Source organism: Nanorana parkeri, unplaced genomic scaffold (genome assembly GCF_000935625.1).
Source record: "Nanorana parkeri isolate BGI_ZX_2015 unplaced genomic scaffold, ASM93562v1 scaffold161, whole genome shotgun sequence".
NCBI lineage: Eukaryota > Metazoa > Chordata > Amphibia > Anura > Dicroglossidae > Nanorana > Nanorana parkeri.
In genome coordinates this window covers 154,426-179,046 of record NW_017306429.1, presented here as the reverse complement: position 1 = coordinate 179,046, position 24,621 = coordinate 154,426, and the positions used below count along the sequence as shown (strand labels likewise).

The following is a 24,621-nucleotide window of genomic DNA, read 5'->3' as shown; positions in this document are numbered from 1 at the left end:
CCCAACAATCAAGTGTGAATGCATCCTAAAGGTTACGCTAACACATCAAGGTCTCAGGATCTGTCTTTTTAGTATTTCAGAGGAACTATTTTTTCTTCATTTGTGTTGAGTAAAATAAATATTAGAAACTAAAATTCAACTCCTAATATTTTTTTCAGTTTTAAAAATAAAGGCTCTGATTATACAGACTCATGCAGGTCGAGAAACAATTCATGACTGCTAATGTTGCTAGCATTTCAATTAAAGGGCATGTTTTTTGCCATTGTTTGGCCCAGATCAGCATCAAAGTATACTTTATTTTGCATACCAATAGTGCAAACAAAAAAAACAAACAACCTATATTTAAAAATCAATATGTGATGCAAGAAGGTGGTTAAATTTTAGGTTCATTACTTTTTAAACTGTAAATAAGGATGTTAAAATACAAATATAAAAACAACTACTTTAAAATGACATTTAAAAGTGTAACTGTTGAGAAAGTAATCACTTAATATTTCATGTATTATCACTGAACTGTACTTGTTTTCAAGGCATTATTAATAGACACTCATGATAGCACCATTTTTTTGAATGTCCCAATATTTTCAGTGTTTCAATTAAATATATAGTGATCTGTGAATCTATACTACTTCAGTCTATTGGAGGTCTTTATTAAGATTATATAGCCTAGGTTAAAAAGTTGCAATTCCAGTATCATTTAGCACATTAGGAATTCAGCACCTCAAGGTCTTTGTAAGATTCCTGATGTTGTAACACTAAGCAAGTATATCTCTGGCTCCTAACTAAACATATCTGTTTTACAAAAGTGATCACAGATATACAATGTGATAAGGAGAACAATACAAAATATCATTATGCCTCATCCAATAAAACCTGTGTTTGAATGGAACACCATTTGCATAGGATGATAGTATCCTCCTCTTTGACATGTTCTGTGACCAAATAGGAGTCAAAGAAGAGAATGATGGTGAGGATACCATGTCTTGTTTTTGCTGGTATTCTTGACCGATGGGTAACATAATCGATTACATGAATACTGTAACTTCTCTGCCACAACATTCCAAACAACCACATGAACTAGCCTATGGAAAAATGATGCACCACTCTGATGTTCATGAGGTAAAGAAACAGATTAGATATATCTGTTATAAGGACCTGTAACCCGTGTTAAGGCGTATGTAGATGTGGTGACTTGTGAGTCTGTGGTCATTGACACTGTCCTCTGTGTGAGTGATTTGATGAATCGTAAATAGGATGGTTCAGCAGGTTCATGGGCTGGTTCAACAGGTTCACGTTTCGCTTTTTTATTGTAGGATTTTGGAGCAACATAGTCTGGACCATACTTTTCACAGTCTTCTTCTTTTTCCCTGGCTTTACCCGCCATCTTCGCTTCCCACAACGCCAAGCCATGCTTTGGCTCATTCATATTTTTATGCTGATAAAATACTAATGAAATCCTAGTAGGATGATTCCTGTTGGGATTTTTTAATGGAGTTGTAGCATGAAGTTCACGCTTTGCACATTCAATGAGGATTGACCCATGAGTTGGGGCTACTGCTACTCCTCCTATATCAGGATCAAGAAAGCTCTGCTCGCTGTCTGACCATACTTCTTCTGGCTCTTCTTTCACAGGAGTGGAGGTCGGTGGTAGCTTTTCCTGAACATTAGCACCATTTGATCTACCAAGGCCTCCAACGTTAGTCCTGTCATGATTATGACCAGGATACCCTTCAGGCATTCCATTCCTTACATGTAAATGCGTGTCACTGTTCTTACCATGGAGCTGCAGAGGGCCAGCCCTGCCATCTATGGATGCATTGCTTTCATGAGCCTGAAAGGAGTGAGGGTAATCACCATTCTTATTCAGAGAGGGGTAGTCTGGGGAACTAAGGTTATGTTTTGACTTGGAGACTGCATCCATTAGGTGATTATCTGATCGATGCACAGAGTATGGGTTAAATGATCCCATTGGGTGAGGGTTTGGTTTAGGATTGCAGCCATTGAAATCCTCAGCTTGCATGCTTTGACTTCCATAATTCATATAATTGTGACCGTAGGTCTTACCATTAGCAAACCTCTGCTGGTATAACGACTGAACTGGAGGCAAGTTAGGATTAGCTGCTGGTTCTTGATTTTTAAACCTGTAAAACATATGCTGTGGATGTGGAGGAAAATGACTGAGATAAGGTGGACAGTTTTCCAAAGGAATATTACCATTGCATGGATACTGGGGACTACCTTGATTTAAGGATCCTTGGTAAGGGTTGATTGGGGTGGAGGCACAAGAGACTGCTGAGTTTGGAGGAGCATGAAAGTAATCTGAGTGGTTAGAGCCAGCATAGGAGGAAGAAGCATTTTGATAAGTGTCTGCCATTGCAGGATTTCTTGTATAAGGGTTATCTGGATCTGTTGGAGGAAGTGAATTCATGGGGTTTGGACGACTTGAGTTGGCAATGGAGATTGACTGTGAGGCCTGTCCTGAAAGTCGCATAAGTTCTGTAATTAAACAGAAAAAAAAATTCTATCATCTAATAAAACACAATAAAGGAAGCATTTATAAATCAGGGAAAAGATGTTTTTTAATTCTCAGAGTTGGCAACTTTATAAAACCCTGTGCATATTCATGCAATAATGTGTTTCACAAACAGACCGTCACCAGTTATTACCAACGTCACCATTATCAGGTGTTACTTGGGTGTAAATGATGGAAAATCCCCATTGTGTTCAGGTTCAGAGCTATAACTTTCTTGGCTTACCTTGTCTGCACTGTACAACCAACTAAAACAAAATAGACACTGACCGTCATTTGTGATATATAATGTAGAATTCCTAAGCTTAATGTATACATATTTCATGTGTATGCAAACACTCATGGACGTTAAAATGTTTGGATTGAAACAAACATGCATGAAAAGCTCTCAACAAATAATATGGATCTGATATTTAATCTGGAAATGGTTACAACACTAATTTAAAGGAAAACTATACTTCTAGTGCTGTTATCCTTTAAATATACAGTGGGTTTCCTCTCGCCCAGCAAATCCTCAAAGTTTTATACTTACCTGCCCACGATCCACACAGGTATTTGCTGCGGGGCCACTGGGCGCCGTACAGTGTCCCTGCAGAAAGTATCCTGGCAAGTCCGTGCATGTGCAGTAGATTTCCCATTCGTTCTTATGGGAAGCCAGTTGATTGTTGAGCTTATATATGCATACACCATATTGCTGAAAGTATTGGGACATCCCTCCAAATCATTGGATTCAGGTGTTCCAATCACCTCCACGGCCACAGGTGTATAAAATCAAGCACCTAGGCATGCAGACGCTTCTACAACCATTTGTGAAAGAATGGGTCGCTCTCAGGAGCTCAGTGAATTCAAGAATGGTACCGTGATAGGTTGTCACCTGTGCAATAAGTCCATCTGTGACATTTCCTTGTGACTAAATATCCAATGGCCAACTGTTAGTGGTATTATAACAAAGTGGAAGCAACTGGGAACAACAGCATCTCAGCCACGAAGTTGTAAGCCACATAAAATGATAGAGCGGGGTAAAGCACGCCACCACTGGACTCTAGAGAAGTGGAGACGTGTTCTCTGGAGTGACGAATCATGCTTCAGATTGTCTGGCAATCTGATGGACATGTCTGGATTTGGCAGTTGCCAGGAGAACAGAACTTGCCTAACTGCATTGTGCCAAGTGTAAAGTTTGGTGAAGGGGGATTAGGGTGTGGGGTTGTTTTTCAGGGGTTGGGCTTGGCCCCTTAGTTCCAGTGAAGGGAACTCTTAAGGCATCAGCATACCAAGACATTTTGGACAATATCATGATCCCAACTTTGTGGGAACAGTTTGGGGATGGCCCCTTCCTGTTCCAACATGACTGCGCACCAGTGCACAAAGCGAGGTCCATAAAGACATGGATGAGTGAGTTTGGGGTGGAGGAACTTGGCTGGTCTGCACAGAGTCCTGACCTCAACCCAATAGAACACCTTTGGGAAGAATTAAAGCGGAGACTGCGAGCCAGGCCTTCTCATCCAACATCAGTACCTGACCTCACAAATGCGCTTCTGGAAGAATGGTCAAACATTCCCATAGACACACTCCTAAACCTTGTGGACAGCCTTCTCAGGAGAGTTGAAGCTGTTATAGCTGCAAAGGGAGGGCCAACTCAATATTGAACCCTACGGACTAAGACTGGGATGCCATTAAAGTTTATGTGCGTGTAAAAGCAGGCGTCCCAATACTTTTGGCAATATAGTGTGTATACATATTATACATGACCATATACTGAGTAAACAAACAAGTTCACTGATGGAAAAAGCATATAAGGTGCTGCATTTAGTAGCTAGAGGAACCCCTTTTATTCTCAGTAACCTCAACCAAACATTTCCTTAGCTGCAGATCAGGTTTGTGTTGTTTGAAAAAAAAAAAAACAAGCTTGTCATATTTGTATGACAAGGAAGAAGACCTGGGCACATTTTATGAGCCCTTCATACAGAAGATCAGATAATTCCTAAGGTTTCACAATTCTTCCTTTTTTTTTTGGACAACTTTAAAGTGCATGTAAGGGCAAAAAACCCCAAAACATTTGCAGTACATATTTGTAATACATGTAGATACATACATTTCTCTAGGTTTTGCCTCTTTACAAATACTGCAACTACAAAAAATACTTGTTGATGTTGCCAGAACCGCACTAATGTTGTGTGTATATATATATATATATATATTGCCTGAAACCACTCAGCTCCTAACTTCTTGTAGTGAGCTGACAACACTGCCTCAGCTGCACTGAAATCCCAAGCAATGTTACCAGCCCTGCCTGAGTTCTTCCCTGCTGCAATAATGAACACCTCCCTGTCTCGTCATCTCTATAACATAAGAGAGGGGTGTTCAGCTGTCGAGCAGGAGAGAACTTAGGCAGACTGTAAACAATGCTTATGATTTCAGTGTGGCGGAGGCAGAAAAAGTAAATGTGCTGCCAAGACATACATTCTAAAGTCAACATTAGGTAACAATACAATATGGGTAAGACCTTCCAATCCAGGCCGTTGAATAAGTAATGGATCTGCATTCTAATTACCTGCTAGCTGCTTTTCATGATTAGCAGCTTCAGAATGTGCATTCTTATAACGTGAGTTTTTCTCCTTTTCATTTTTACTAGAGCTATTTTCCTGGGATGCAGAGTGCTTCTCTGCTGCTGCCTTCTTGGCTTCCATTTTCCTTTGCCGGCATGTCTTAACAGGCTCTGCCAACATCCTCACTTGCCTGCGAAAGGATTTTAGAACCTGGATAGCACCTGTTCTTTTCTTCTCTTCCTGTGCCTCCGCGCTGCCAAACTCATCCACATTAGAAACTTTGTAAAGAGGTAACACGTGCAGCTGTTCTTCTTCAGGCTTTTTACCAATTTCACGATTGTCTTCTCTGGTTAAAGTGCAAACCTGGAAGAAATGAATCAGAAGGGTTGGCAAGATTCTGAGTTTGCAAAATAAAATATACCTGATCATCTAGTTACAAACACATTTTGACATCCTTTAATTTTATGAACATCAATTAGAGGCAGTGCACCGTGGAACGATTTATTCTCTAATATAAATAACTGAAGGTAATGCTTACTCCCTACATCCTTTCTCCTTCAGAAATAGTCTTCCTACAGATAGTTGGGCCTTCTCCATTGACTATGGAAACATTTTACTTAGCAGGTACATATTAGGATAACTTAAATGAGTTCTTATTTAACAATGAACTACAGGCAAAGAGCTAAACACACAGATGAATACATATAAGGGAGGTGTTTTACCCACCAAGGGCATAAAACATGATCTTTCTCTGCTACATTTAAGCCATACTTATTGGTCTTGTTTCATTGTGACCCTGTGATTGGGCAGTGAAAGGAGAAGCAGCAGACTGATGAGCCAATCTCTTTGCTCTCAACTCCTATCAACATATTCCTAATTTTAACAAATGATTGGCTCCCTTTACTGCTTCTCTCTCTCCCAACCTGACCTAAACTCAGGTGCAAGTAAAATTTAATGATGTATTAATGAGTTTAGAGGACTACATTAATTTGTGTCTTTTATATTGGCCAGCAGTTCAGCTTTAACAATGGGTTTATGAAAATAATTTAGGATTGTATACACAAGGCAATATGTCCTATAGAGACTATCAGGCAGATTTGGGTCTTACCACTTACACCATTTTGTTTGGACACTTTTCACTATATTTTCTACATTCTATCTTTTCTCTGCTGTAATGACATCTAGATCCTTGGTTCTCAACTGGTTGGTCGTGACCAAAAAGTGGGTCGCGACCCCATGTCCAGTGGGTTGCCACATGCCTTACACTTTTCTAGTTGAGAGACTCTTCATCCTTCCCCAGCGCAACACTGTCACTGTTCTAGCGCCAAGCAGCCATTCAAAATATGCTTCCCCGGCACTGTGTGTAAGCTTGAGGTGGGGTGGGGTGGGCTGGGGCTTTGGCTGCGAGGGAGCTCCATCCGTATGTGCATTGCTTACAGCTCCCTTGCATGCCCTGTAGTGGTGCCTGGACTGGAGTGACATCACATTCTGGCTCCCGACACCTCTACAGGGCACGCATGGGAGCTGTACAAGCAATGCCCCCATGGATGGAGCTTCATCACAGCACAGCAGCCCACACTGGACCCCAGGTTGAGGATCCACTCCAGTTCTCGTAAGGTAGGGAGACTGGATGGATCTTAAAAAAAATGATGTCTGTGGTTGCGTGTGTCTGTCAGTGTTTTCGAGGGCCCGTTCACACTAGTACAGTGCAATAATCGCACAGTCCCATGCGATAAACGCACTGTACCATGCAATCGCACCTACCATGTGTTCTGGTGAGGGAGGTGCGTTGCATTGCCATTCATTTTAATGGCACCCCAAACGCACCTCCCACCCACAGTTTGATCGCCTGCACCGTTAAGCACGGTACCGCAATGCTATGTGTTCCATTGCAATGCGACTTGGGTCGCGACTTAATGACCGAAGACAAATGTGGGTCCTGAGGTTACACAGGTTGAGAACCACTGATCTAGATGAAGCAACTAGTGCAATGAAAAAGGAAACAGAATATCTAGGCAATCACATAAAAAACAAATATGGTGTATTAGAATTATAGCAAGTTTAAACCTTACTTAAATCCATAGTAATATAATGTTACACAGTCTACAATCTGACTTACCAGTGTGCTCCCATTTTGCATATTGTGCAGATCTCTGTGTGAATGAGCACAAAAATCCAAACAGGCAGTGACTCCTGAGAAAGGGCGACCTTCTTTCCTACCAAGGCGGCAGTCCGGGGCTCTATGCTCATGCTCAATCTACAAATGAGACGGGGAAATAGTAATGTACAGCTATTAAGAAAACTCATATTATTTTACAGCCACAATCTGTAAGTACAAAGATTTTTCCAGTAAAGCAAAAAAGTAAAACTACTACCAAAAAATGGAATTAAACTTTACAACGCTAACATTATTTCAGTATATTAAATACTGGGTTACCAAAAGCAAGTATATAATGTCAGATGTAACAATGAAAGGAGTGCCCTTCATTGTCACTTGAGGAAATTATAAGTAGAATGTTGTTATCTACAGAAAATAGCAAAGAGTATCCAATTAAGGTACCAGTACATAAGAGTTTCTGAAATTTCAATTAGGAGTGATCAAACCCTTGAGCAATATTATGCAACATCCATTGAATCAGATGAATTCTCTATAGCTGGGTATAGGCAATATCAGCTTATTTCTGCTTAATCAGCAAAGAACAATAGGTATCAGAAAACAAGTTTACAGCTCTGTAGCTAACTGAACTTCAATTTGAGATAAAGTATTTAATTGCCATTCCCTGCCCATACATTGTCCAGTTTTTGTATGAATGCACTAAAATCTTTCATGCCTTATAAGAAATTATTCTCATGGATTTGATTGAATTCCCAGGACCCTTGCTCAGGAGGCAACTAACATCTAGTTGATTTTTAAAGCCCTATTAAAGGGGGATTGCCAAGCCTCCAAAATGTGTTGGCATCCTTTTGTTGTCTTTTATGGAATCAATAAAGTACCACTTTAGCATTTAAGGACTATAGTTTGGCTCCTCTATGGTTGAAATGCTTATGGACTTCTCAAATCAGGCATCCTCTGTCTTTTGAGAGGGGCCCATGTTTTGTGGAGAGCTGCTGAAAGCAAGCTATTCAGCTTTATAAGGATTTCTCTCATTATATATCGAGGATCCATATCCAGTACCTCATCTTCATCTCTCCTTAGCCTGACAGGATACCTGACAGGAGTGGTAACCCTTCCCCACCCTATTCAAAATATTGTTAAAAAATTTTTGGTTAGAGATATTCCTTTATAATCTAGGAGTCAATGAGTGAAACTATTACAGTGAAGACATTACCCCAGTCAAGCCTACTCTCAGAACCAAGCACCCCCTCTCCATCAAAAATAGTATACAACAAATTAGTTGTGATGCACAGAAGCAGCAGAGCACAATAGATTTTCCCCTTCAGCACACAATATCAGTCTTCAAAATGGGCACCGCTAAGAGTGTGTTTGTGTGTGAACCATCTACCAAATACATTATTTGCAGTGTTATGACTTCTTGCTGAGGTAATGGAAGACATACTGGTGACTCTCACTGCCTAGGAGTAAAGTACGCATGTTATCGTATAGACCTTTACTATCCATTGTTCACACGGATTCCATTAGTAGGAATCTCTAACAATAGCATTCGTTTTATGCAGGCAAATCACTGTGCAGAGTGTAGGTTGTTGGACAATTAAAGCAACCCTTTGAGTTGGGCCGGAATACATACTTGATTGTTATAGGCATCTGGTGCAAGCTTCTTGTAAATTGGTGCCATTAGTGTCGACAAATCCTGCAGACTGTCTTCCAATTTCTCTTCCTTTATTAAAAAATAACAGAATCATATATGTTAAGACAAGATCCACAACAGCTAAAAAGTATAGAAGTTATGATCACTTAGAGGTCTATTAATAATGGGTTTGCCTAGCGTAAAGCTGGGTGAACACCGTTCACACAGCATTGCAGCTGCCACATGGAGCTTAGGAATTTCCTATGCTTCCCAGAGCCATCTAGTAGCTGTTATGCTGCAAAGCTGGGTATATACCTGGGTGAAGCTTTTATAAATCAGCCCCTATAACATTGGATATGCAGGTTAACGGTTATGTGCATGCAAATGTATCCTTACTGCTGGACTTCACTACTGTATACACTGAGTGGCCAGATTATTATGACCACCCCATCAGTACTTCGTTGGGCCACAAGATAACTCCACGAGATGACTTTGTTGGGCCGCCTCGTGACTCCACGAGATGTTGAAAGGTGATGCGAGGAATCTGACACTGCACTGTTGCCCTTCTGTTGTCTTGTACCAGTCTTGCCACTCTGTTCTGCACCAAAAAATTAACTAGTCGCTGATGGCCACAATTCACACGTTCAGACCCAGATTTTCGGCTGACAGTCCAGACTTTAAACACTTTAACAACAGCTGCTCTTGAAAATTTAACGAATTCTGCTGTTTTGCTGATACTCGCTCCATGGCTTGAGCGCCAACAATCATCCCACGTTCAAAGGCTGTTAAATCGCATTGTTTACCCATATCTTCAGAAAAAAAATTACTTCTACTGTCGTGGTAAACAACCTGCTTCCCTATTTATAATGGTCTGGCCCTCTAGCAACTTCAGCGCAAAATTATAGCTATTGGTCATAATAATCTGGCCACTCAGTGTATATCTTAAGTCTTCACTGTATGAGCCAGTCATATTCAGACTGCAGTGTGCATATATAAAACAGACACAACCATAACCTCTTATCACTATTGATTTTAGAGGTAGAACAAAGACAGCAGGCTTATTGACATCATAACATTATAAGTAGAGTATGATCATGCATGACACTAGCATCCAGAATAAGCAAAAACAGACCCAGGCTGAAGACAGACAGTTGACCAAGTGAATTTATAATGTACTTTTTATACCTGCATTTACAGAGTAATTAATGGAGAATTATGGGAAGAGTAAATTACACTCATCCCCATAATAAGAGCCAATGTGTGACACTGAAGCTGTCACATGTTGGCTCTATTGATCGAGAACCGTGCAATCGCATACCGCCGATCGCTCAGTTCCTGATCATCTCCCTGCAGAAAGTGGTGACTATCAGTCACTGCTCCCCGAAGGGATTCTCCCCTCTCCAATCCTCCAGCACTGACTGGAGGGATGGACAAGGGTGGGTGTGGGCACAGCTGGCTCTGCCTCTAGAGAGGCAGAGCTAGCTGTTAATCAGGCGGTGGGGTGGATCCTGACAATAGCCCGCTATGTTCTGAGTTTTGGGTCAAAGGAGGAATTAGTATATGTCCTCCTGTGACCCTAAAGAGAACTATGGCAAAAAAATGTTAGGCTATAGTTCTCTTTTATCAATTATTGTACAAGACACATATCTAAATACGAGACAGAAACACTAGCTTTAATTTAAAGGTAGTGTGAATAGCAAAGCTCTTTCATATGCCTAAATATATAATCTATTACTTTATATTCCTGCAATGCACATCAAATGTTGAGATTTGTCATAAACGGGCAGATCTCTCATTTGGAAGGGAAAATTAGATTATGCCCATCCCATGTGTAATCAGTGCATCATCAGACCTGCCTCAAATTTTTACCCATCCCCGGCAAAGTTAATGAATTGAGAGTTCCCTTTTCTAAGGAAAAGAGAGAATGAGCCTTAATAAGACACAGAGGCTTTCCAACATACTGGGAAATCGCTAACAGGGATAATATCATGCTTGACAACATGCCTAAATTGTTTGTGCTTATTACTCCAGACATTCTGGCCCCTACACAATATGATAATTGTTATGCACTAACATACAACAACTCTGTTTTACAAATTATAGATTATGAAGGCAGTGCAAATTCTGTCTTGCTGGTGTCATATGAACATTTCGGAATACCAGAAAGCCTTAGTTAGTGATGCTTTACTATGAGCTATTTTCCTGTCACATGAATGTGTTTATGGGTATTTCTTGTGTTGCACAGTAACAACTGGTTACATTGTATACCATCTGACTTGAATTCTTATTTCTCAACCTCCCTTCCCACTTTGAGCCAATAAGCCACAATGTGTTTTCTTCCTCTGTAAGCCCTTTTGTGATTATGCCTGTAAGCCAAATAAGTCACTGACCATAGCTCTACTGCAAACAAACAACTTCCATATATGTGCGTACCAAAACATAAAAAAACTGCAGTTCCCTGCAATAGAAAAGCTATTATGCTCACCTTTCTGAAGGCCCATGTCTCCTACCTTTCCTCTGTTCAAGTGGTGCAGCTTCCATTATACCCCTCACCATTTCACACTCCTGGGAGTGTTGAATAACTTTGCCCCCCGCTGCATGCCTTGGTTGCATCCTCTGACCCCTACATTACTACAGGACAGAGCAGTGACATATGGGAATTAAGTATAACAGCTCTTCTATTGCAACTGCCATTAAAGCTGAACTCCGGGAACAAAAACATTTACTGAAACATATTCCTCAATAGCCACAGATGAAATCCACTTTGTGTGCCCCAAATGCCTATGCAAATCCAGTTATTATCATGTTAAAAATAGCAGTGACCTCATCACTGTGCTGCACATTGCCTGCGCAGAGATCAGAGCTGTGAGCCAGGAGGCCCCACCCAATACAGACTGCCTGCAGAAAACTACAGATAGGGGCGGATACAAGACTAGTCACCCTACACAAGGAGAGAGTGTGACCAGTCTTTAGTACAGTAAGCTCCTGCACAAATGCAAAGTTTCACACAGAATTGCTGCACAGATCTGGAAGAAATACACACAGCACATCAAGGTTCAAGTTAGAACACACCTGCTTCTTGTACTTAGATAATACTTGCTTACCTTTTTTTTTTGGTGACTTTGCTACGCTCTATAGCAGGGACGTGCGGTCAGGGGAGGCAGGTGAGCTAGAGCCTCACCTAGTATTATGGAGGAAAAAGCTGGCAGCTTCAAGCCTGAAGCTGCCAGCTTTTTCTCCATGCAGACTGGTTCTAACAGGTTACACAGCAGGGAAAGCCACCTCACTGTGTAACCCGTCATGGACGGAGCGCTGCCCGTTGCATCCTGCTTTTGACAGCTAAGTTAGGTTACACAGCAGCGGTCTTCCCCACTGCTTGTGTAACCTAACTTAGGCAAGTGCTGCAACAGCCTCTACTCTATGCTAGAGGCTTGAGCTCTGTGGATGGTTTGCACCAATGGCAAAGCACCATTGGTCCAAGCTGTCCAATCAAAAAAAAACATTGAGGACATTGATCTCAATGCTTCACCAGTGACGAGCAAGTGGGGGACAGGGAGGCTCCTCCCTGTCTCCTCCCTCCGCCACACATAGCTCGGTGACCAGGCTGGGGCGGGGCGTCAGTGGGCTGGGGGCAGGGCTTGGGGAATGCTTTACGGAAGCCATTTCGTAGTAGCCATTTCGATTTCAATAATGACTCTTTAAAGATTTTGCTATACCATAAAAATTCAGTAACTTTAATTTTCCAGCTTGTGACCTATGTAAAGCTGTTCAAAGGTAGTCAACAATGTATGAACCCCATGGAAAACAATTTTTCTAGTAAAAGATTGAAGTGCAAATATGATTGTTTGCATCAGGTGAATGTACTCTACAGGCATGCCTGGCAGAAGCCTCCCTTGTGAAGAAAAATTAACAGTTGCCTGGGAAAAATCCAAGCTGTCCAATTAACTTTCCTCTCAAGAAGGCCCAAGCATGGAATATCTGACATGGTTAGGGAAGATATCCCACGGATATGAAAACGTCTTCTGATCGAGCAAACATTTCTGATGTCAGTTATGGGCATCTTCAGCTCCTGTGTTTTTATCTAGTGTATACCCCACATCATACCTGGTGTATGTGCTAAGTACATTGAATTTAGTAACTATTTCCATAAGGAATTATAGATCATTAACAGGTTCTGACAATGTCCTAAGACAGAAAAAAATACTGAAAATATGGAAAGAGAACCTAAACTATAACCTAACAACTCTTACCTAAAATATTTCCAAACCAATCAGGCTTATTTGTGGCAGATATATTATAATGCTTGTGCATATAATACACTACTTTTTTTACATCTCACAAATAGGCTTCCAACAAATGTAAAAACACTCACCTGTTTTGGATCGTCACAAAGAAGTTTGAATTTTCTGGGGATTTTGCTTCTGGCAAACTTGCACCCATTGTAGTACATACTCCAAGAGCACCCAAAGGAAAATGAGGCACCACAGTTTTCGGGGTCCAGCCCCTGACATGCACAAGTACGCCTGAAATATAAAATAAATGTTTTAGAGCTCACTTTATAACAAGGCATTAAATATGGCTAAGAAATATTCTGTTGTAACGGCATGCATTTCATAAAATAAAATTACAATCATCAGTACCTGACCTTACAAATGTGCTTCTGGAAGAATGGTCAAACATTCCCATAGATAAATCCGAAACCTTGTGGACAGCCTTCCCATAAGAGCTGAAGCTGTTATACCGGCAAAGGGCGGGCCAACTCAATATTGAACCCCACGGACAAAGACCGGGATGCCATTAAAGTTCATGTGTGTGTAAAATGCTATTTCGAGTCCTTTATTTGCCTCGAAAAGCAGCATTTGAATATTAGAGCACCCTGAATTTTGGGGTCTTAGAGCATTGGAGAAGACATTGCTAGATTTATGCAGGCACTGGAGGGCTACTTTACATTAACTGTACCTGAAGCAAACATTTATTTTTTTTCATTTTGGATGCAGTGGGAAAGGGTTAGGACCTCTGTCCCATTTTTATTGTTGTCTGTGTCCCACAATGGGGAGATTCCCCATCTCTGTTTGTCTTGATGACAATTGTCACAGGGGCTGAACGTGCATGAAAAGCTAAAACATTTTAGGTACAAGAGGGCACATCTTCAAATAGGGACACTTGTTCCAGTGAGAAATGTCTAGAAGAGGATTTATCTTAGTTTGAAGAGATCCCCTCTTAAATGTCTGTTGGACACAAAAAGAAGAATGATCGCCCCAATGGGACACAGACAGCAAAACAAAACTTGTAAGGGATTTTAACTACACTCTTTCAAAGACTAAAAAAAAAATCTTTAGAAAAACTTTAATGTTGCCACTTTAAAATAATGCTTCCAAGGAATGGTTCACTATAATTAATGTTCCATGTTAAATTAAAGAAATATACATTCCTTTGTATTGTATGTATTGTAAATTAATTTAGAAATAACACCGAAAATTATACAGCTTTAAAAAAGACTGCAAAGCAACTTACTCCTCGTTGAGAGCACAGCGTCTGTTTGTTAAGGTTCCATATCTTCTTAGTGTTCCTGTTAGATCGGAGTACAGCTTGTCAGCTAAAGTTAGAGATATGCCTTCCCATACCAGGATCAGAATCACAATAACAGCCGTTTCACAGGAGTGGCCTGCTCGTTCCCTCACCAAGCACAGCATCTTTTCCTCCACTCCATTCCGCCGAATGACCTGTTAATATAACAGTATGTACTTATGTGGTCTACTAGAGTCCAGAATTCAAAATAAGCAATTAAATAAAAAATTATGAAAACCTGTCAGTCACAAATGGTAATTTTGACTATGTTATCGAATGTTTATACATAGATCTCCCACTGCCTGCACCACCCATCAGTGCTATATTGCAGAGGAATACCTGCCTGAAGAATCTTCTGAGAAGCTCCTTTCCATTGGACCCTATATGACTACAGGACACAGTGAGTTGGTGGCCAGTGGATCAAAGCACTGGGCACAGCGGTGGGGTCAGGCAAACAGCAAAGAACGGTGGCATTGGAGTGATACATTTAAACTCTCTTCTTTGCAGGGCACTTTGCTTTTTATTTTTTCCCTCTATTGCTTTAAAATAAATTGTTCAATTTCCATACCTACAGATCTGTATCTAGATTTATTTTGAACAGTATTTAACCTCTTTCCAGACTGTACAGATGCACAAGATTGTAAGCTCGTATGGGCAGGGCCCTCCTGTATTGAATTTGTATTCTAATTGTATTATTACAGGTATTTTATATAGTGCCGACAATTTACGCAGTGCTTTAGATGCACATACACATCAGTCCCTGCCCTTGAGGAGCTTACAATCTAAGGTACTGTCTCCCTTCATTTGTAAAGTTGTTGACATATATAAATCCTGTATAATAATAATGCTAATCATAATACAATAATAATAATAATAATGTATATGAATCCCACAAAACAGTGTCACAGTAATGGTATTTGACAATCATTAGTCTCAGTTCACAAAGCCACAAATCATGTGGTATTTTCCTTACTTGCTTCTTGCAAAATGGATTTTTCAATTCAGTTACATTAGGACTGCACAGATCCGCTGGATTTCCCATGCACACATTATTTTATTGATTGTGGAGTATTTTGACAGTAAATTCCCAAAGTCAATTAACTATCACATGGGTTATCACTCCTTAAAATGCCTAATTGAACTGTGCCTTTCAGTCTATTAATGACAGAAGGAAAAAAAGGCATTTGAACTGGTGATTCTTATGAAATACTGCTTATTGAGATAAAATAATGATAGGATAATATTAAGATAAAAATAATTGCCTGGTGTATGTATAAAAATAATGGTTGTACACATAAGCAATATTTGTCTTTGTGAAATGAACAATTAGGAGAATTCTGAGAAAATGATCATGAGATAAAATAACAAACACAGATTTTCGTGTGCATTATCGTGCATATTATTACGGATACTCTAGATCCCATGCAAATGTTTTCTAATACTGATGATCTGCATGTAACAGAAAAAATACAAAAGATGTACATATCATGTCAGCCTACATGTTGTTTAATTAATTTTTCAACAATTTGAATTAGGAATTTAGCCCATGTAAAGGTACCCCAGAAGCTGATCATATTTACTTTAAATGCAGGAGATAGTTGTCCAATGAATTGAAAAAAATACACAAGGCATTTAAATTTGTAAGACAATAATAGTTAAAGAATGTGTGTACAGAAAACACATGCATGCTGACAATAACAAAGAACTGTAGATCCCTAAACAAGAGTAACTAGGTCATAGGACAATACAGGATTAAAATGGTCAAAGCAGTCACTGACTAGACTGACTCAGGTTTATTCTCAAATGTGTAACTAATGCTAACCATACATGCTTCGAATTTCAGCCAAATCATGCTGAATCAGCTAAAAATCAAGCCATGGGTGGCTCTGTCAGCACCACTTGGCTCGACATTCGACTGAAAAGTCAAAAGAGCATGGTGGCAATTTGTCCGCCAAACAGCCACCTATCAGATGCAGTCACTTTTCGGGTATTCAGAGAGCTCCTGGCTGTCTGAATACAATAGTGAATAGGGGAGATTCCTCTATCCATGCTGTTTAGCGTGAATGGGGGAATCTATTAGATTTCTCTCCATCAAAAGTTTTATACATTTTTAACCCAAGCAAGCTTAAAATTTGTAATAATTTGTAATAACCGCAGAGTGACTAGGATTCCACTCATGTGAAGATGTTGTCTCAAAACCTGTTCATATTTAAAATGAACCATCCAAAACACTAATTTGAACTTCAGGCTTTGGGGTTGATTTACTAAGGGAAGAGAAACTGTTCACTTACTAAAGTGCACTAAGTTCAAATAGCTTTGTGAACAAGTTAATAGAAAACCACCACTTGAAACAGGACCAGTCCAATAATATAAATGTATTCCCAAAAAGGCATAAAACAGTCAATAACAAAACTCTGAAGCAACGCGTTTCGGCCCCACAACTGAGCCTTAGGCTATTACTAAGGCTCAGCTGACTGTTTTTATGGATTTTTTGAGAATATATTGAACTTATTGGACTGATCCCTTTTCTAGTGCCAGTTTTCTATGGACTTTTGAACGTAAGGCATAGGCGGCAGCGTTACCCTGGTGCCGAGGGTCCATTGGCGGGAGTAGATATGCGAGAGTTGGGCCGCTCAATTTCTATTATCGCTATATTCGCTTTGAATAATCATCCATGTGTCAATATATTAAAAGGAAAACCAAGATTTTTGCTTGTAGATGATTGGATGGTTGAAGAGAGCGTGGCTTCAGCTTATTTGCTAAGCTACACATTCACTTTGGCTAAGAGAAATGCCTGTGCTTCTTTAGTAATCCAATCCCTATGTAGCTCTACTTCTCTAACTATAACATGGTTTACTCCTTTAGTAAATCAACCCCAATATATGCATCTATTATATGACTGTACTTATTGGTGGCAAGTTAAATGCTAGTTTACACGCTGCCAGTAATTAATTTTATGATGCACATGATAACATTTGTGACCTAGGGGTGGTCTTTTATGGGCTTATGGAAACATACAAATGATTCACTTACCCATTTTGCTATTGGGCATCCCTGAGAGCTCTTCCCTTCTTTCCCTGTATAAAGTACTCGCTCAATCCTGATGGCCTTTCCCTTCTGGCCAAACCTAAAAACAAAAGCACTTAATGTAAACATTACTATTTTTTTCATCATCGGTCCCCTTTCTAGATGAACGTAAAGGAAACTTTAAAGACGAGCTGCAGTCAAGTATCTAACTATACAGATGAGATACATATCACAAAGCTTTGTGACTGCCAAAGTGTTTCTGTCCATTGATTGCTGAGCTTTACACAGTACAACTTGAAAGATGACACCACTTTGTCTATTAAAGTTAAGAAATGCAGTGGTGACATTTCCCAGCCCCCAGTCTGCTAACTGAAAAGTATAGGAGCAGCAACAGTTCTCTGCTCTTCCCAGCTTGTTCTCCATTAGTACATCAGTATGCTACACCCCCAATGGGCTCCTACTACCTACCCTCCCACTTCCAGTTTGAGCTTTGCTGTATGGGGGATTGCAAAAAATTGTTATTACACCAATTTCAGGTACTTACACTAGTTGCATTTTTAAAAAAAATTGATTAATTTACACAGAGCTGCATTAATTATATTTCAGTCTTAAAGTGGACCTTTACCCTCTTTGACTAAAAATCACATCAACACACAGCTCTGCATGCTGATAAGACATCATCTTACATCCATTAGTTAAATAAACATTTTTTTATTTTACTTAAAATGTCCTTTTTTTCCACTTCTTGGTCCACTTTGGCACAAATGATGTAATGTGACCAAGCGTTGCATCCTGGGAAGGTTGCATCACGGTGCATTGCTGGGAAATATCATCTGTAATCTCAGGGAAATGCATTATCCTCCCCTTTACATGATGTGCATGGTCACATGTTCTAGTCACACGTGACAGAGTTCCAGGAAGTAAAGGGAGATCTAGTAGCCTGCCCTTAGTTAAAATGGTCACTGTCAGAAGACTGGGGAAGAAAAGAAAAAATAAAGTATGCAAAAAATAAAAAGCCTGCAGTTATCTAGAAGTTTCTGTTTGTAGATTGTCATTACTAAACATTTCTAAAGGTGGCTTTTAAAAAATTTTTTTGAAGATAAGGGTAAAGTTCCTCTTTCATTTAAACTTTAAGTATCCATTTATATGCTACACCAAAATAAATAAATACAGAAACTGGGGAAAAAAGGTGAGCAATATTAGAATTATACCAAATTATCATGTTGTACTGCTCTAGGTTCCCACTTTTTTTTTAGTATACTGGCATAGTTCTAAATAAAATCAATCATATTTATTACCCCCAACAAAAAAACAAAAACTCTTCCTGATTAATCTGAATTTAGTGACTAATAATTATGGCTGACCGACTTTTATCATTACCTTTCTTCCAAAATTTCTCTGATAGCTGCCACATTCGGTCCAGCACCAAGGTGAGTGTAATATGGTCCTTCATCTTTCTCAATTATTTGGTCTGTGCAAAGATACAGAAAAAAAATTGTATTTCAGGTCTACATAATAAACGTTTTTGCAAAACTTAGCACAAAGCTACAGCTTTGGAAACATGCAGCAAGGTTTGTGTATTTTATTCTACTGAAACCAAAACTCACTTTCAGCAAAAACTAACTGGAACCTGCAGAGCTCCAGAGAGTAACAATACATTTACTGATGTAACGGAATGGTCGATACATATTGGTTACTCATTATTACATGGACATCTCTCTTGATTTATCAAGATTGGAAATCCAAATGATTTGTGTTGTATAACCAGGACCAGCATTGTGTTTTGATAGCAAAATAAACTGTAGTTGGGCTTTCAAGTAAACTTGTCACTTTGCCTATTCAGGGCCAAGTAACAGGTTCAGACCCCTCTTCCCCGTTCACCCACCACAGCCCCAGGTAGAAAGCACGGTGTCAGTCTATGCTGGGGCTTACATAAGCATAGGGACCCCCCCTGTCCCCACATGACAGTACTCAGGTCCTTCGCTATATAGTGGTAGGAAGGGGAGAAGGTGAAGTTCTTTCATCCCCGGAAGTGCAGAATATTTCCAAGGTTCCAGCAGGCAAATGGAGCATGGGGGAATTAAGAGTAGCCAAGAAATTAGTCTTAATTAGGCAAAGTGTCAGGTTTGCTTTAAACTACTACAGATACATGGCTAGGGCAATTAAAGTGATTAATAATGCCTTGCTGGCAAAATTTTTGTATTATTATTATTAATAACTCATATGATTAAATTGCCTTATCCTTAAGCAAAGGCCTCCAGTGAGAGCTGGTAAATTCTCATATAGGTTCCTGCTAAATTTCTGAAAAAATCTATAGCTTCCAACACACCTCAGTGAGACAAGAAGTGAGACAGAAGCAAACCACTTAAAAATCTAATCCCAGTAGTAATGATTGGCTATGTGGCTGGACCTCCTTGTTCCTTATTGGACATTATCTACAACAGGATAACGAAGGAATACAAAAACACAAGGTAACCCATGTATGTTAGTAAATGTGTGGCTCTGGCTAACACCTTTTTACTGCTCCTTGAACTAGTGTTTAATAATATATGCTAAACAAATGCTAGTGGCATCAGGGGTGATTTACTAATGGAATAACAATATGAATGTTCACTTAGCTTTGTGAATGAGGTGGCATCAAATCATGTGCAAGCAAAAATCCTGTTTCTAATTTTCTTTGCATGTGATTGGGTATGCAAAGTGAACCCAGCTTATCCTTATCTCCTAAACTGTGAATATTTACTTTAAAAAGTCAACATAGGCTTTTTAAAGTGAACACTTACTTGGCTTTGTGAACAGTTTCACTAAATCCACCACAGTATGTATTATGTAATATATTGCCTAAAAGGCAATATATATATATATATATAAATATGTTTGTTAAGTAAGGGATGAACTTTAGTAGTAGCGGTGGCCACACAGGGACCATGGGGTACAAAAGTAGCCACCCCTCAGAAGGAAGGACAGTCTCAGCACCAATTTAGAGATGATTTGAGGATCTACAGCTGAGTGATACACAAATAAGCTACATTTTTGATAATAGGGTACTTGAATGCATTTTTAAGGTTTGACTCCTGCATTTAGTGTCACTTTAATGCAGAAGTTTAAGACTATGAAAAGAGGGAGAAAGTGGACCAAAATAGAAATACACGTTCCCTAGCACACAGTCGCAATGTATTCCCAGCTTACAGACAAATGTGTATATGTGAAAGGCTTGTAAACTACTGTGATCAGCTTTATGATAACATAGTAAAGCTACAAAAAATACAAGTGTACTTACCAACACAGCTACACGATGGAAAATCATACTGTGTTTTTACAGGTGTATCAAACAGATTTTTGACGGGGGTGCTAAGAAGCTTTGAAGGAGACTCTAAGAAATTATTCAGAGCAGAGCCTGCTGCTCTCTTGGTTGGTGTTTTTTCATGTGGATGGACATGGTGCTCTCCTGCAGAGGAGTTAGTGTGTGTGGTTAAAATTGTCACTGGACCTGAAGACTCCACCTTCACATGCTTTGGTGATCTAATGGTAGACACATGGTGGTGAAACAATGATTTGCCAGGATACTGTTTCATCTGCTGTTCCATTGTTTCAAGAATACTCTTTTTTTGTACATTCTCTGGGCCAAAATGCTGATTCTCTTGTTTGATTGTTTTCTTTGTAGTTTTGTTTTCGCTGGGTGTACGCACACAGGAAGACTGTGAGCTGTTCTCCACTTTGCAAACTCTGTGTACAGAGGAACTTTCATGCTTATTTTGCTCCTGGCGCTGAAGCAAATGATGCCTCAGAGCAGCATGTTTTGGAATACAATTCATCTGGTTTGCAAACTGAGAATGATATCCTGCTTGATGTTGTAGAAGGGGAGAAGAACTATTGTTTTGTGGTAAATATCTCTTTTGTTTGTCTGGGGTCTGAATATCCTGGCAATGTTTACCATACTCCTGAACTGGCTGTTGGCTGGGATTCATAATGGGGATATTGCTGCTGCTTTTTTGATCTTGGTAGCCATGCTGAAGAGACCGTTCTGTTTGATAGTACTGCTGATAAAGGTCCACTTTACCTTTACCTGCCTCTATATTTTCAGATATATACTGCTCTTTTCTATGTGAGTTAGATTGATTAGGATTGAAAGGTAAGTCTGCATTGCTTGAATTTTGTTGCTTCTCTACATCCTGATGGTATTGAGGGAAATTCTGGCACTGACTAGCTACTTCACTGCTTTCCTCTAATTTCACGTGATCTTGTGGGTTTGCACTATTTAGTGCATTACCAAACAGAGTTTGCGGGTGACCTTGTGGTGACATGTCCATGCCCATTGTAAATTCTTGCTTTGGCCTTTGATGATAAGGTTGGCTCTGGGCGTACTGGGGACTCTCACAAGGTTTTGAATGCAGAATCTGTTGGTGCAGTGTTTGTTGTATCTTGTGTGGAAACTGTTCATTTTCAGCTTTATGCATGTTTAAGTGCTGTTTTAAAGTGTGGTCAAACATATGACCAGTTTGCCTATCTGAATATAACTGATAAAAAGGGTTACCTTTGTTTTTAGGATCATAGCTGTGCCGTTGAGTATCTGTACCTGTTGCCTGGGATAAGTGCTTTTGGAAATGTAGATGCTGCCCTTGAGGCTGCAGTGGTGGCACAGAGCTCTCTATATTTTGATTAGTACTACCCTGTTTTCTTGTATATTGCTTAAGCCTCTTTTGATTTTCCGACTGAGAGTCCATTAATAATTTTAGTAAATCTTCTGATTTCTTTGAGGCTTCTTCCTTCAAAAAAAGATTGGATCGGAAGTCTGTCCAGTTTGTCTTCATGTAAGGGTTTCTTTGCTCCTCCATAACCCTGCTGCGCTCAGCCGTTCCATTAAAATGATTTCTCCCTTTTTGTAACATGGTATGCTCATTTTGCTTTTCTGAATTATTCTCAAATGTCATTTTTTTCTGACCACTACTTTCTGAAGGTGGTTCCCCTCCTGCCGAACAATGAAGTGGAGGAAGTACATCAGTGGGCAATGTCCTGCTATTATGAGTAAGCATGTAATCTGACTGAGAAGTCATTCTTGGTTCAACTGACTGACACGTTCCATTGGACTGTGAATTTAAGAAACTGCCATCACATATGTTTGGGGTGGAACGGTAACTGTCAGTTTCCTGGGCATATAATAACTTATTCATTTGCAAAAATGTGTAACGATCCTTACTAAAAGATTCAGAAAGCCTTTCATCGGGTTTGTTATTCTGCAGGTGGTAAGAAGCACTGGTAGAGTAAATTAGATGATCAGGCTCACTAGCGTCACAGTTTCTTCCAGGTAAATCCTGGGAGTTATATTTTGGCTTCTCCTGTGGAAGTGGTTGCTGTTCTTGCATGTGATGTGAGTAGCTTCCTGGTTTTACAGCTGGCTCACTGCAGTTGTCACTGTTACGAGCCTCAGTAGCCAAGTCATCTGGCCCTTGAGGCAGCACCGAGTTCAAGGTTAGTTGGGAAGTGATCTGCCCTGAGGTATGTGAAGAATGACTTGTCTGAGGAGACAAGTCCTTACTAGCATCATTTAGAGTGTTCATGGCAACCGAGTGAGGTGTGTTATTCTGCAATGCAAGGGTAACATTTTCAGGATAATATTGAGAACCTGTTTTTTCCAAGAGTTCAGCATGTGTAAGCTTCATGGAAGAGGCAAAAACAGTAGCACCATTAGGCATTGCAATATCTGTATTAGATAAGGCAATGTTGCCATTGTGGGAATTAAGGTCTTTGTTCTGCTCACTGGGAACATGAACGCTTGGATTTTCCTGTTTTCTTGTACTCACAGCTTCATCTTTGCTACAGAAATCAGACACACTTGGTTGGATGTACTTGCCATTTAATTCACCTTCATTTTCTCCATTCACTTCCACAACTGTTTTGACTTTTTTTAATTGGAGGAAATCAGATAGCAAAGGCTCACTAAGTGTGCGCTTTATTGCACCATTATGTATATTTGGATACACACTGTTTTCGTGTGTGAGGTCAGAGCACTCCTGATTTTCCTTCATGTGGGTGATACTATAGCTGTTTTTGGTTGGTATACAGCTTTCTCCGTTAACTTGGGGTGGGGCATTTTCCATTGGTAGCTCTCCATTTTGTAGCTTTGCTGGATTGTTTTGGCAAGCAGGCAAAGGATGTATTACAAATGGACTCAATCTACTGCCCTCATCATGGTGACTTCTTTCCTCTTCCATCGGGCCTGCTCCGGGGCCATCCACAAGGCTGCCCTAATAACGTATCTAAGACAGATACAAAAAATAAATAAATAACACATTAAAATGAGAAAAGGGCATACTTTGTCTACAGTTTATTTTATCATGATAGAAAAAAAACATCTTGTAAACATAACACAATACAAATCAGGATACTATGTTGAAGTCTAATACCAGTACCTTTTAATGAATATTGGGAATTCTTATTGCAAGTCCTATTTATGAACATTGCAAGCTAATTGGTGTTTTAGTTTGCAATAAGAGTGGGAAAGAAAATAATTTAAAGTGACATTAAACCCTCAGATTTTTTAACATAAACCAATACTGTAATGTGAGCCTTACTGTAATCCATGGTAGTTCCCCTTCTCTTTGCTGCTCTTCCTTTTAAATCTGTATCTGTTCTCATGCTGGGCAGAACTTCTGTTTTGCAGCAGACTGCCTTGTCTCTGAAATGGATACAAAGGGGTCTATTCACGAAGCTGCCAGGGGCAGCCGAGTGTATGACATGCCATGATTGGGAGCTGTACGGGCTATTGTGAATAGCCCGTACAGCACCCCTTTGGTTCTACTGAACCGAAGGGGTGCTGGGGCCGAAGCTAGCCGAAGGATCGGCCGAAGCTATGGCCAGATCCTTCGGCAGCTTCGTGAATAGACCCCATAGTGTCTGTGTGAAGGTTCACAACCTGAGGCAGCACTACAGGAAAAGGCAGTCAGCTGCAAAGGGAAGTCATCAATGTTCTTACTAGGGCGCCCTGTGCAAGCACTTGCTAACCTTGGTTTCATCTTAGCAGTACCAAAGCTCTAACATGTGGCCCTTTTCTTGATTTGTCAAGGTGTCAAACCATGCATCACACCCTTTTAAGTAACTGCAGCTTATGGGGTTGTCATGTCTTGCTGCTACGGGAACACTGCTAACCACACTGATGCATGCTTCTTACCTTCCCAAGGTGTGCACTGGGCACAGAGCCTAGGGG

At 40.0% G+C, this 24,621-nt stretch overlaps 1 protein-coding gene and 1 long non-coding RNA gene across 2 annotated transcripts in view; one reads left to right on the top strand and one right to left on the bottom strand.

Annotated features, from left to right (window-relative positions):
* Positions 1-449: 449 nt before the first annotated feature.
* TET2 (tet methylcytosine dioxygenase 2) lies at positions 450-21,399 on the bottom strand. Its single transcript, XM_018554487.1, has 9 exons — positions 20,698-21,399; positions 18,798-18,888; positions 17,424-17,517; positions 14,337-14,545; positions 13,195-13,345; positions 8,823-8,912; positions 7,196-7,333; positions 5,082-5,439; positions 450-2,496 (listed from the first exon to the last, which is right to left on the bottom strand). Exons 1-9 carry the CDS (start codon positions 21,383-21,385, stop codon positions 1,133-1,135), a joined length of 3,183 nt encoding a protein of 1,060 aa, XP_018409989.1. The 5' UTR covers positions 21,386-21,399; the 3' UTR covers positions 450-1,132.
* The window catches only part of LOC108785429, a 22,232-nt gene continuing 15,277 nt past the window's right edge, over positions 17,667-24,621 (top strand). Inside the window, exons 1-2 of the long non-coding RNA XR_001941130.1 lie at positions 17,667-17,678; positions 21,827-21,834. This is a non-coding gene — a long non-coding RNA (uncharacterized LOC108785429). The remainder of the gene's footprint in view (positions 17,679-21,826; positions 21,835-24,621) is intronic.

What these genes read in the sequence shown, in the direction of transcription:
- TET2 (XM_018554487.1), bottom strand. Translation starts at nt 21,385, where the DNA reads ATGAATCCCAGCCAACAGCCAGTTCAGGAGTATGGTAAACATTGCCAG. An exon ending in TGCAAAATGGGAGCACACTG is followed by an intron (nt 5,440 to 7,195) that starts GTAAGTCAGATT and finishes CATTTCTTCCAG; the next exon opens with GTTTGCACTTTAACCAGAGA. An exon ending in TCATGAAAAGCAGCTAGCAG is followed by an intron (nt 2,497 to 5,081) that starts GTAATTAGAATG and finishes GTTTAATTACAG; the next exon opens with AACTTATGCGACTTTCAGGA.